Below are 13,442 nucleotides of genomic sequence, written 5' to 3'. Positions count from 1 at the left end.
AGGTTCATTATTTTCCTTACAGAAACTAATTGTTAATTCAAATTTGTGTGACAGTGTAATAGGTGTATGATAATTATTCACTGTAAAATTTGTTTCCTAGGCTTACAGAGAACAAATAAAAAGGGAGAGTGTTCTTACTGCCACCAGTATCTTGAATAATCCTATAGTCAAGGCACGATATGAGCTGTATGTGAAGGTAAGATGCAAATAGGAAAGAAAAGTTACCTGTAACATTTGCTATTTCCTCCATGCTGATGGAGTTTAACCTCAGTGCTCTGTCTTCTGGTTCTGCCTTCTGGGTAGCACACAGATTGTGTATACTTGTAATGTATTTTGCCAGTCTCAGATCATTGTCTCAGATAACTTCATTTGCAAAAAAATTACCATCTTCAGATTTGCCAGCTTTTGGGTTTGTTTTACCATTTATATGTATATCTAGTCAATTTTTAATTAGATCCTCTTATAAGAAAAATAATCAAGCTTCAGCAAAGCATCAGCAGTGTCTTAATATGTAATACTAACTGTAGAGCACAAAGTACTTTACAAATGAATCAGTCTTTATGTTTAGAAGCAAAGGCTCCAGCATGTGCTGGAGCTACTTTTTGTTGCATAGAATTTCTGGGATTTCTGGCAGTGTACAAAAAAGGAAAGCTTACAACAGTAGTTGTTGTGATCAGAGAATTGAAAAGGCATGGCAGCCTGTGTTGCAGATACATGGCCTGAGAAACGTGAATTAATTTTAGCAAAATGTGGTGTGTTTTCCTTCTGGACCAGCGAAATGAATTTTTTTTGTGTCGTTAGCTGTTTCTGGTAGTTACTGTTAATTGGTTTATAACTTTGTCTGTGCCCAAACAATAGGCTCTTTCAGACAAAGCAGTATTGCGTTGCAGAAATATGACAAGGTACGAGCCAATGCAGAAATTAATTGTGGTTTAAAATGTCAAATTAGTTGTGTCCTGCAAAATTATATATGGTTGGGTGCATGAATCTGCTTCAGGCAACCGTTTTATATCTGTCAAGAAAAGGTAGCAAATGACCAGATATCACAGCCTGAAATACCTGCATATATTTCCAGCCCTCTCTTCTGGTGCTCCTTACGGGCTGGTATGTGTGTGCGTTGTCTCCTGCAGCCCCCTAGTGGGGGATTGGTAAAAGTTTGCCCTTTATCAGCTGGAAAACTGAGGAAGATAAAATTTGTGATTGTCATCACAAGGAGACCACTGATATTTTCAGAATGCCTAGCACTGGTATTTTCTGGGATGGAATGATGGATAGAATTTAATACACTTGCTCAGTAAGATGTATCTGGCTTGTGGTTGCACAAGTCTCTCTCATCCTTATCTAAATGTACAACCAACTGCAGATTGAAGCAGTTCAGTTTTGTTTTACAGCATGTGATGAATTGGAGCATGCTATGCATGCATTTGGTGTCCGTGGTCTTCCAGGAGAGTAGGAAATCCTTGTTACAGCCAAAAATAACTTGCTTTGAGATGAAGGGCAGCCTGTCTTTGGGAAACACCCCTCCCCATCCCCAACCAAAAAACCCTATGCACCAAAAAAAAACCACCAACCCCAAAACAAACAAAAAAAAACCCCAAAGAAACAAGAAACCCAACAAAAACTGCAAACCCAACATTGTTCTGGAAAGTGTTGTCTCCTGTGTATGCAGTGTGGAAGGAGGAAATTCAGAGCAGGGAAGACCTGCAAAGCTGTTGCACAGATTTGTATCAAGTCCCAAAGGCAGGTTATCAACATCACAAATGCCTTTGAAAAAAGGAGAACAAAACTGCAGGTCAGTAGCTCCTGATTTTTACGCATTCCTGTTGATACAGTTTGACATGAGCAAAAAGATAAAATTGAATTAGGGTAAGTTCTTTTTCCGTTGAGGCCAGTAGGAGAACCGCACCCTGCTGAAAGTAGTAGTCATCCATCTCTTCACCACCATCGGTATTTGGGATCCACCTTCCCCCATTGTTTTGTGTGGAAAAATTCTGCTTAAGCCCCATGGAGCTACTGAGTAACTGCTTGGAGGGTGACAATTTGATGTGATTTGGGTTGATTGGCTGGCTGGCTGACACTTGGCAGCAGGTGATAAATTTCGAGGACAATGCAACACAGCAAATGTCCAAGACTTTTCAGGGTTGAAGGCTCTGGCTAATGTTTGACTGAAAATGAGGGGGTGGATCATGACTTCTGGTCTGGAGTAAGCTAAATGACAAGCAATAACAACTGCTGTCTTACTTGGGACACCTTGGCCTCTTCTTTTGAGTAAAATGTCATTCTATCTGTGACTTATTCCTCTTCCCAGTACTTAATGGAAAATCTCTTCTGCCCTTTGATTTAATCTTCTCTCCAGCTAGAGACTGCTCCACATGTTGTTTGCTGTGTGTGCAAAAGGAAAGAAAGCAAATAGATGCATCCATTTTAAACAAACTTAAAGCTTCAAATGTGTCATTCTACAAACACTTGACTTCCATTTTTCTTTAATCGTATGTTTCTAATTTGGACTGTGGAAAGGAAGGCAGAAAATTTTTTTGGCTGTAAACGTTTTCAAGTAGTTTAATTAACCATTTAATTATGTAGTCAGTTGAAGATTTTCAGATTTCACCACAAAAATCTTATTTTTGAGAAATAAATGCACACTTGGTAGTATTTACCTGTACATGCTAAATAAGTATGCATACTTGAACTTGAATCTTTGAGCTAGTTCTGTAAGCTTGGACACATCAGCTGTAGCAAAGATATAAAGGTTAAATCGCCCCTCATAACTTTCACTGAGTTAAGCTATTTTTTTAATTTTTAATTTTTTTTTTTAACATGGTAAAGGTACCTGTAGTGTCCACTGAAAATGGAAGTATCTTTATGGAGTTGGCCGAAGGCAATCCGTCATGTGTTGTGTGTGTGGTTTTTGTTTGTTTCAAGCCATTTGCGATTGATGTCCCAGCTCCGTGGAAGACGGCTTCAGTAAATTAGATGATGTGGCTTTAGAAGAGCTCATGGTGTTTATTATAAAGGCTCTTATCTTTGTTATGCTTGTGGTCAGTGACTAGAGTTATGAATGGAAAGGGGAAAAAAAAAAAAACAGAGTTCCAGGTAGGGCTTGGCAGTGGTTGTTCGTGTCACAGCCAATGATGTGAGCAACAAGAATTATAATGGTGGAGAATAACCTTTTCTTAAAGGTGGCCTTCTTAATTTACTGATGCATCTTCCTTGGGTGTATTAGTATTGGAATAACTCTCTCATGTGTACTGTTCTTCGTCTTTTACTGGACCCCCCCTTTAAGACTGTCATTTTCTGTATTGTGTCTTCTGGCACAAAATGCTGCTTCTGTTCCCTGTGCTGCTATTGCTTTGGAGCTGGTGTCTGCATTATTGGAAGTTTCTCTATTCAGGTTCCAGAAAACTGCTGTACCACAACTGAGGTTTGCAGTTGTCAAAACTTGCATGTGATCTTTATGGTCCTAATGGTGCTGCTGACCGTCTTTTACACTATCGTATTGCATGATCTTTTTTCCATTCCTATACTTGAAAATCCAATTCAGGGCTTAAATTAACAGCATATTGTTTGCAAGCTGTCCTTTGCATGCAAGGAACCTTTCCTCTTAATTTCTTGTTTGATACCTTCATCATAAATATTTTAATCAAAGAACCTTGAAAGGATTGTTTCTTACCTTGGCCGTTCTTTTGAAGAGCCCTCTTTCCCCAGTGTTAGTCTTGTGTGGTACCCTGTTATGCTTCCGATGTACTCTCTGTATACTTTTCTAAAGTTCTTAATGTCTCCTTATTCTCTTACGTCCATATTGTAAAGAGAAGGGCAGGGAGGGAAATCCACCAAAACCCACCTGGTGGCCACTCTAAAACAATCATCTTAGAAGTTCTATGAACCTGTAGCAAGTCCCTTTATTATAAGGAGGAAAAAAAGACCATCTTGTTTCTCAGGCAAAAGTTACCACTTGATGAAGTCACGACTATCTCTAATTTTAGACCGTTTAGAACTTCCCAGATAGAATGATGTCTGATTAAAAGCAGCTTGGATGTTGCTCAAGAGAGGCATCACAGAGGTTGATGTTTTTCTATCACTATATCCCAGGACTGTTCAGTCCTCTGTATTAGTGAAGGCACTCTAAAGTTTACCAGTTAGGTAGGTGGACTTTGGTATCTTTTTGGGTCAGGTTTGTGAGACCTGTTATAAATAGATATAGAGAGTGGATTCTGGGGACACTTGAATCCCGAAGCTTTGATTGTAAATACGAGTTCACAGTCTTAAACTTTATCTGTAATTTAAATATTCTAGAGACAAGGAACCCAAAGAATGCATCTCTTGGGAATAAACTACTTACCTTCTTGTGTTTTTATGCTCTGTAGGCATCACAAAGTCATTCTGCAGGGGTTCAGTGGTGTGCCTGTGTTTTTGTTTTCTGTGGGGTTTTTTTTGTTTTGTTTTTTTTAAAGCTGTCCGGGAAGATGGGACCAGTGTGGCTGTCAAAATCAACTAGCATCAAAATTGGCTCTGCATGCTGTCCTGGATGCCTCTGATGCAACATCACTGGAAAAGAGTGCAGTTAGGATCTTCCCCTTGAGAGCAGTAACTTTTTCCTTAGCTTGAGAACTTGAAAAGTGCATTTTTCTTTGGGAAAAGCAAAGTTGGGGAAAGCAACTTTTGTTGTTGTTTTTGTTTGTTTGTTGTATAGAGATCTGTTCAACCAGAAACAGTGTGCTGAATCCAGTTCTGCTAGGTTAGCCAGAAGCAACATACTGTCCCTGCAGGAATGAAATGTAACAATTTTCTGTAGCTTGTCCCCGAGAGTTGGGGATGGTCAGACGTTGTCTGCAGGACTGTGGGAAGTAGTCCCTTTTAGAAGTGCATTCTTTAGCTACAATTATGCCTAGCCTAGACATGAGGGGATTTTAATCTTTCCTTTTGTATCAGACCTATAAAAGGGCTTCTGATGTCCTTGTGTACCATTTACAGAGGAAGGCCACCTGTTGTTTTCTTTTGCTAGGAAACAATGCCATATAAAACTCTTAATATACCTGTCTTCCCTTTGTAATATCTACTGAGGAGCATGTATTTAGGTGGAATATTCTTAACTCAGTAATTAGCTTATTTCTGCCTGTCTTTGAAAAAATCTTTGTTCCTGTACCCAAACGTGGTTGAAGATATTTGGGTGAATGCAAGGAAAATGGCACTAGAAGCTTTGGAGTCAGGATGTCTTTTGCACTTCTTTCCAAAAAGGAAAGTAGATGAGTACAATTTTGGGGAGTTGTAGTAATCCTTTTGAATTAAGGCTTGGATGCTCAGTCTTTTATTTCACAGTGCTTTCGATTGATGTTGGAATTGAATTGGTTTGGGCACTTGCTTTTCTGTATTTTTTTTTTATGAAACAGTTTACTGTGTTAATAAATATTTTTGGTTTATCAGTGTTGGACACTGTTACCTATTCAGTGAAATACTCCTTTGTGTTTTGTAGCCCCATGATGCTTGGCAGTAATAATGGACTATCTAAAAGGGGCATGTTTTAACCAAGATATGGAATTTTCTTGTTTTCATAGGGCTCAGATAAGTAACCATACCATCTTTTTATGTACTTGACCCTTACCTATGAGAATCTACTTCTAAAACAGCCAAACTTAGTATCTTAAGTTAAAATACTACCTTATTCATGGGGTTTAGACGTGGCATCTATGTCTTTGATTAGGATATGAGCTGATTGCTCTCAACAGGTACTTCTGTCTTAACTGTTGTAGGTTGGCCATTACAAAGCGAGTGCATAAAAAATTATCCTGGGACTTGGAATAACATGGTCTTGAAGGATTCTGCTTTCTTTGGATTACTCTTTAAATCTGAATTTATGCTTTTTCTTGATTTAACAATGAAGCCAAGCTTTGTTTAGTGGCATTTGCTAAATGTTTTTGTAGCTTTCTAATTTTACAGTGATTCGGTGACCCTACCTGAAAAATGTAACTGAATTAAAAATATTGACATTTCTTCTTATAAGTAAGCAAGAAAGGACAAGGGGCCTTAGTACTCAATTTTTCTTTTTGATCATGTTTTAAATAATATTCTTGAAATCTCAATTCTAGTGTAGTTAGTGATTGTTGTCATATGTTCAGATCAGATTTGCTCTGTCAGATGTTTGAACATGAAAGGAGCTTTAACGAAGAAACTCCAAATACTTTATGTTGTTATTCTTTATTGTTTATTGATTATTAATAGTTCTTAAATATCTGAAACAAGCAAAAGCTGAGGTATGTCTTGTACTGAATTATTGTGTGAAATAGAAAATGTGAAACTAGAATGCCAACGTATTTAAAATACTGTCTGAGAAATCTGCTTGCTAATTTTTCTAGATCAGCAATAGAATGAATTTCAGGCTAGTCAGTGTAATTAATTCTAGATTTTTTTATTCATTTACTGAAGAGTTTGCTTTGTCTATAGAATTATTCACAGTGAATAGAGACTGTAAATAAGGAAAAGCAGAAGGAAACTCTTCAGATTCAGTTTTAATTGGGGAGAAAGAGGAAGCAGCCGTAGTTCTTAAAAAAAAAAAAAAAAAAAAAACCAAAAAACAAAACAAAAAAACATGTTGAAACTTAACTAACTTTAATTTACTGAATGTTGAAGTAAAACTGACGTTTGTGTGTAGCATACTTTGGCTTTTTCTCAATGCTGTTTCTACTTTCATTAAAACAGTTTATTGGGATCCCAGTTTCCAGTGTGCATAAAAATGAGATGTTGCTAATTTTAAATCAAATGTTTTGATTTTCTTGGGCGGGGGGAACCCCAGCCTATTAAAAAGCTGTATAAAATACCATAGCATTTTTTAGTGGCTGCCCTTTTCATTCACTGAAATGGTAACTATTATTTTATTTTCTGTTTGAAATGAGTATCAAAGTGTTTGTTTTCAATCTTCTGTTTCAGGGTGAAAATCCTTTTGAAATTAATGATCAGGCTCAGGAGCAGCAGGCAGAAGAAGAGGACAAAGCTGATGAGCCGGTTGAGGGGGAGGAAGAAGAGGAGGAAGAGGAGGAGGAAGAAACTGAAGAACAAACTGACTTCACTTTAGACCATACTGAAGATAACTAAGTGAAAGAAAATGAAAATATATTGGAGGGGGGGGGGGGAGGGAAGAGCTTTTTATTTCTGCTCTAAAGTGGCTAAGACTTTTTAATAGTCTCAGATGAAGTTGTTGAAGATTCCCCACCGTATGCATGCATTCCATTCCGTGGAGAACTTGTTTATATAATTCCTCAGTGTTTCTGATTTTGTTTAAAATGAAATTAAGACTATTTTAGTTGAGCTTTTTATAGCAAACTGACTGTTAAAGCTGATTAAAACATTGTGTTGTATATTTTTTTAAGCATCCTATTTTTTTGACGTGTGTATTGAAAGTTGGATATAATAATAATTTTGGTCTAATCAGTTGAAAAGAAAGGCGGGTCTGTGGGGTAAATATATTAAATGCTGTATGGCATAAGCTTATATTTACCTCTTAGTACAGAATGAGTAACTTCAAAAATTGTGCTGTTGAGTGTGGCTGTTTTGGGGACTGCATTGCACTCTGTATAATAGAGTATGTGTTATAATATGCCTTGTAGCTTTTTGTGATAAGATGTACCAGTTTGTAGCAATAAAACACTTAAGAAATGTTACTGTTTAAAGTGTCCATAGTTAAGTATTTCAAGTGTTTCCTCATGCTGACTGCCAGATTGGTTTCGTATCAAATCGTGATTGATATTATGATTGAAATTATCTAAAATTTGTAGTTGCATCTTAGTGACTCATGTTATTTATTGCTGATTTTTGATGTATTCAGACTCTACATACCAGAACAGATGAGCACTTTAGCCTTAATAGGGTGCCTAGGGGAAGCATGCTTTCAGTATACATACGTGCTGTGCACTGCTGTCTATCTTAGAAATTGTATATAAGTATGCTTGGTTTTTTCCCCACAGTTCCTTCTAATCCAGCTTTTGACTAATGAGAACTGGAAATGTCTGATTTAACTATTCCTAAGTACAGCTAAGTAATTTGCATCATTTTTCCTTAAATGTGGTAACTTAACATAAGTAACTGTACGATCTGTTGTGGTCATTATGGGGAATTTTTTCCGAATCTCATCATATATGTAATTTGTGTACCTTTCTGTTGGAGAACCTTTGTGCTAATTTGTAGCCATTGCTGTATACAGGTTGTATAAGCAGAGAGTGGACAGAGGTTAGATAGAATTAAAATACTTCTAACCTCAGATGTGGACCAATTTGCGTTTTCAGTGATCTTTTGTAGAATTGGGGAAAGCATGCAAGTATTATGGGGGAATACTTGATTTGGATACTAGGCCACCAGAAAGTCTAGTAGCGGTCAACTCCAAAGAATGCTGTGTATTGTAGTCACTTAGCTGTTGCCTTTTAATATAGGAAATACAATGTTGTGAGGAAAGAGAGAGGAAACTGAGTTTCATGCCTTGACCTATATGGCTTATATTTTTCCATTAAAAAAAAAAAAATAAATCAGCATAACATAGACTTGATTGTTGTACCTGTAAGTGGGTTAGGTTGGAACTACAAGTTAGCATGGGTTGGTTGAAAGATGTGTTAAGCCTGCAGCTGATTGAGCGGTTTCTCTTTTGGGTGTGTAAGCTTAAAATAACCAAGTACTTCCTAGATCTTGAAACACTTTCTGCTGTTCTCCGTCTTAAGGCTAGGATTAAGATTCATATTTGCATTACTTTTAAGGTGTAATCTCCCCTTCTGCATATTGCAAGCTTGTCATTCAACTATTTGTGTTCTGTTTGTAGATCTTTTGCCCTACAAGAGGAAGACACTGATCTCTTCCCAGTCAACTTAACAGGAACTGTGTCGGTGTTCTAGAAACTGGCGAGAGCTTTAGCATGAGAACTTGTTTGCAATAGTTAAAAAAACATGAGATGCTGGCCAAATTTCTGTAAGTGGTGGGGTTTTTGTCTATGGCTCCTTTACTAGTTGGAGAGAATTCAGTTGCTTCTAAGCAGCCACAATAAGCCCTTGTATCTAAGGTCTCAATACTTAATTTCCATTGCTGTAGTAATTTTATCCACTGTGACCTCAAGATCTTTGAACTCTAAGCATCCTTGCCTTCACTGGTAATCTAAAATATGTAATTAATTTCTTATGTATACTGACAGTTCTCACCTATAAAGTGTGTTAAGTGATAGTTTAAACTTAAATGACAGGTTTTTTTGATAGGAGCAACTGTTATTATGGTTATAATGGACAAAACTACCCTTTTCTATAGGCTTAGCAGGAACTTTTAATGGAGTCCCTGAGTCCCTTTTGTAGCTAATGTTTAATTAATTTCCTACATCAGTAACAAAGTGTGGAAATAATTTCAGAGGGAGTGATGGCTGCCTATTCCAGATGACACAGATTCCTGGTAAACTGTCCTCCCTCCCCTTCCCGAGTTATTCCAGAATGAGTGGAGAATGCATTTGTTTCAGAGTCTCAGAAATAAAGTCAACAGGTTTAGGCAGTTCTGGATGAAGGTGCATGTGGGAGTATACAAGTTTATTTATTTACACATCCCTGCTCAGACATCATTCGAGTTTACTGTGTGTTCACCAAAGGACAAATATGTGCTGTCAGCTTCCTGACTGTAAGTGTTGGTTGCAGTAATATATGCCTTTCCTTAGATCTTTTTCTAAAGAACCTTCTGGGAACGTTAACTACCCCAAGTGATACACTTTATAAAACTGCAGACAATTTGGGATGATAGTTGTATTCCCTGTCCCTGTCTTTAGACAAGGTTAACTAAATGAAAGATCAGTGGAAAACTGGACTTGAAATGTAGTTGTTGATGATTCACGCTCCAGGTGATGACTGGTTACTAATGGTGTTTCTTGGAGAGTCAGTAGATTAAGGAAAAGCAGTTGGATGCAGTTTAGGCAGCTGGTCCTATCCTGGAACCAATATTGAGAGGTTTGATAAGGAATTTTGTGGGTGGTAAAAAATGGCATCAGGTGATGTTAAGTATTTAAGGATGTTTAAAAACATCTGTTGGGGAATAAAAAAGGCTGTCCTACATTACAGGGAAGATCTTTCTCTAATCCTATTCCAGTGCATGAGCTGTAGAACTCTTTAGTGTCTTGAGTGGAATCAACAGAGAAGGTGTGGTACCTCTGATCTGAGTAGCCAAAGCGGCATGGAATATTTCAGGTGAGGATTTACTTTGCATAAGAATTGCAAGGATTTGATTTGCACAGTGATACTAATGCTGTTTTATTTCTGTTGGAAACACCTTGTTGCATTCTAAATCTTTACAGGACACTGCTTAATGGTGTCTTGGTTCATAGTTGTGCTGAAGAAATACATACAACTTGTCTCATGCTTTAACTACCCCTTTCTGGAGCTGGAATTTAAGTCTTGCTCTGGGAAATATTGACAAAATATTCTGTGGTGTTTTGTTTGTGTTTTTTGTTTTCTTTGTTTAGGGTTGAACTTGCAAGGTAGCAAGTACAGTAGAAAGAAATATGGTCCTTGCAACTTACACATAGTGAATAACTACCATATGTGTGTGTTCTGACATGTATTGCAGCCCAAATGCACTAGAATTTTGTATACATTTGTATACAATTAGTTTTTGCTACACAGTATAACCATAGAACAACTAGCATCACACCCATATAATATTTGGCTTGTTTTTGTGCTGTGCAAGTGATTGAAGTCTTGAAATGAGCTTGTAGATTCTCTTGCTTTGGCTTTTCCTGTATTGCTTACAGTTAAGAATAAATTACATCAGTTTTCAGCTTGCTGAAATATTAGTTATAGATTTTCTTGTATTCTGCCAACAGACTTCTAAAAAAAAAAAAAAATCAAGCTTCATTTTAAATGCCGATCTAATCTTCCAATATTTTTCAGATGCTGGAATGCTCCCTGCTCTTTTTAAGCAGCACTAAAATAGAGGATCCAGAGCTTTTCCTCAGTTGGTTATCCCTCACTAAATGAAGTCCTCACCCACTTGGTTTTAGGATGGTAGGAAGAAACTTTATTGTAAGGAATGCCTGTAACCATCAGAGTTGAGTCTCTACTAGATGCTTCCTCCCAACTTAAAGCAAGGGAAGGCTTGGTAAGTCCCACGTGCTCTTGGGTCTAAAGCCTGCAGTGAAGTCCCTCAAATCACGTGAAAGGACTGAAATTTTACATCAGGTTTCTTAGCGATGAAGGTTTGTTCTGAGTTAAGTATAAAAATTAATATAACATGTAATGTATCTATTTGATTTGTTTTTAAGTTAATTTCTAAAATTGTCCTAAGTTTTTAAGCTTACAATATTGTACTTGCTTTTAAAATAACTATAACTGTAGTAAGTCCTGCAGCTCAATTCAGCTGTATAAACAGATTTGACTGGTTTTAAATACAGCTAGCCAATGAGTAAGCCTTTCTGTATAAATAAAAATGTGTATAAACCGAAGTCCAACATCTAAAACCAAAGAGCTTCTGATCTGTTCTACAAATCTAAGCCTTCCTCATCCCATCCTTTGGTACTTCAAAGCTGATGCCCACAGGAAAAGAAATAAATACCTAGAGGGTGAAGTGGAGCATCAAAATCTGCTGAGGCAAAAACATAAAAGAGAAGGCTTCTTAACAAGACCCCCAAGACCTCCTACTATCCTGTGATTCTGATATAAAACGAAGTTTTCTGGTTGTATTTTTTTTTTTTTTTTTGGATTGAAGAATACCAAGTGTTATGGGAGAACAAGGAATAAATAACCTGCTTGCTTTTGTGGTCCCCTGCAGGTCAAACATTTGAGTCTTCACACCAAATGTGCCTGCTCTTTTATGGAGACTTGCCATTTGCACTCCTCTTTACCCCATACATCTTCCTTATGGACTCTAGAACATGAGTATTCCAAACTGTTTCTGTGTTTGTAGGGTTATCTATTATACCCAAAGGCATGAAGATAAGTCAAGAATGTTGGGAGCTTTTGCAGGGTACCAAAAAAGTGAAGAATGGATAATGTGGCAGGAAGAGTGCATATATTGTGAATAAGCACAACCTACTGCATATCTAAGTGAATATTTGTCAAAGATTAAGAGTGGAACAGCTGTATGGACTTAAGAAAAGAGCTGCAAGTGTCGATGAGCTCCATTTAAAAAAGAGCATCTTCGTCAATGTGCAACCCTTTTCAATCTTCTCACTTCAGAAAGGTCATAAGATAGGTGTCCTTCATCACCAGCTAATAATGTTGTGGTCCAGATCCTTTTATTTAATTTGTTATCAGTCTGTAAGGTTGCTGTACCATTAAACCATCAATCAGCAAGGTTCCCTCAAGAGTTCCTGTAAATCAGTCGTCATCTTTTCACACTGAGATGACTGAAATGCGTTGGAGCCTCTCTGAATTTCCCGGAGCATAGCTAAGATAAGTGTGTAGTTACTACACATGTGGCAGTGGACAATTTACAGTTGCCTTAGGATCTAAATGTTCTGTATATTGTCTGAATATTTTGCTCTGTGTTGCAGGCATCCATCTGGAAGCTAATTACTCTGAGGGAGGGGACCGTGGTGGCAGATCAGCAATTTGTTTAGCATGCAGTCACTGGTTACCTGGAGTACAGGGGCATACTCTGTTAAGGCCATGGATTTATAAGGCTGGAGAAGACCACTATTGTGTAGCCATCGTGGCTAATGTCAGCTGTGTTTTGCTTGCTCTGATCAAAAGCCTTTTAAATAGGGCTAGAATATGTATTTTGGAAAGCTAACTTATTTTGGTAAAATGCGACTGTCATGTGAAATGGGTGTGTATAAAGGATGTTAGCCTTACTACTTGTGTGCCCAGTCCTGAAATACTACATTAGAAATGTTTTTCAGTGAAGGGTTTATTTCTGCCACTGAAATTCCTTTGCACCTTTTGAAGACTGTCAATAGAATAATGTTAAATAATGTCATAAGTGTTTATGTATGGTGATTATCATTTAAAAAATATACCTCATTCCATCTACTGCTTGTCTGAAGGTAAAACCTTCTGTAGGCTGTACTGTTACAGTGTGCAGCAGTCCCAACGCTGGAGTTCTCAAGCCATCGTATACCAAGGGGTTAATTTGTTTCCATCGCTGGGGATTTGAATTGCTCGTCAGTGCTGAGGTCACTGTCACTGTTAAATGACAGATGTCTTTCCGAAAATCCCTTGCATCTTTCCTTGTGATGTAAAGTTCAGTGACTGCAATAACAGGGTGTTGTTCTTTAATAACTGTTAAATTTATTCTTTAGAGAATTTACAAAGATGTCCTATTGCTCTGGGAGAGCTCCCTTGATGCCGAACTCTGCATTTTCTTTTTGCATAATGCCTACAGATTTAGAGCCACTGTACTCCCAGTTGTATAGCTTCTGTATCCCTGGTTCAGTGCTGCTGAAATACTCGTAAATCTCCTTTCTTCTAGTGGCTTTGTGCAGCAGCTGGGGTATGACAATA

The 13,442-nt window shown here is 37.5% G+C and overlaps 1 protein-coding gene across 2 annotated transcripts in view; it reads left to right on the top strand.

The window, feature by feature from the left end:
* ZNF326 (zinc finger protein 326) overlaps positions 1–7,981 on the top strand; it is a 30,103-nt gene extending 22,122 nt beyond the window's left edge. The window contains exons 12-13 of one of the 2 annotated variants that reach the window (XM_082483774.1): positions 101–196; positions 6,922–7,981. In XM_082483774.1, the coding sequence (XP_082339900.1) occupies positions 101–196; positions 6,922–7,086 (261 nt within the window). In that variant the 3' untranslated portion in view covers positions 7,087–7,981. The remainder of the gene's footprint in view (positions 1–100; positions 197–6,921) is intronic. The other variant, XM_082483775.1, reaches the window with a different exon arrangement.
* The last annotated feature ends 5,461 nt before the right edge of the window (positions 7,982–13,442 follow it).

This window comes from Vanellus vanellus (assembly GCF_965231255.1).
Source record: "Vanellus vanellus genome assembly, chromosome: 5".
Classification (NCBI taxonomy): Eukaryota; Metazoa; Chordata; class Aves; order Charadriiformes; family Charadriidae; genus Vanellus; species Vanellus vanellus.
The sequence above is the reverse complement of the archived record's forward strand: the minus strand, read 5'-3'. Positions and strand labels throughout refer to the sequence as shown.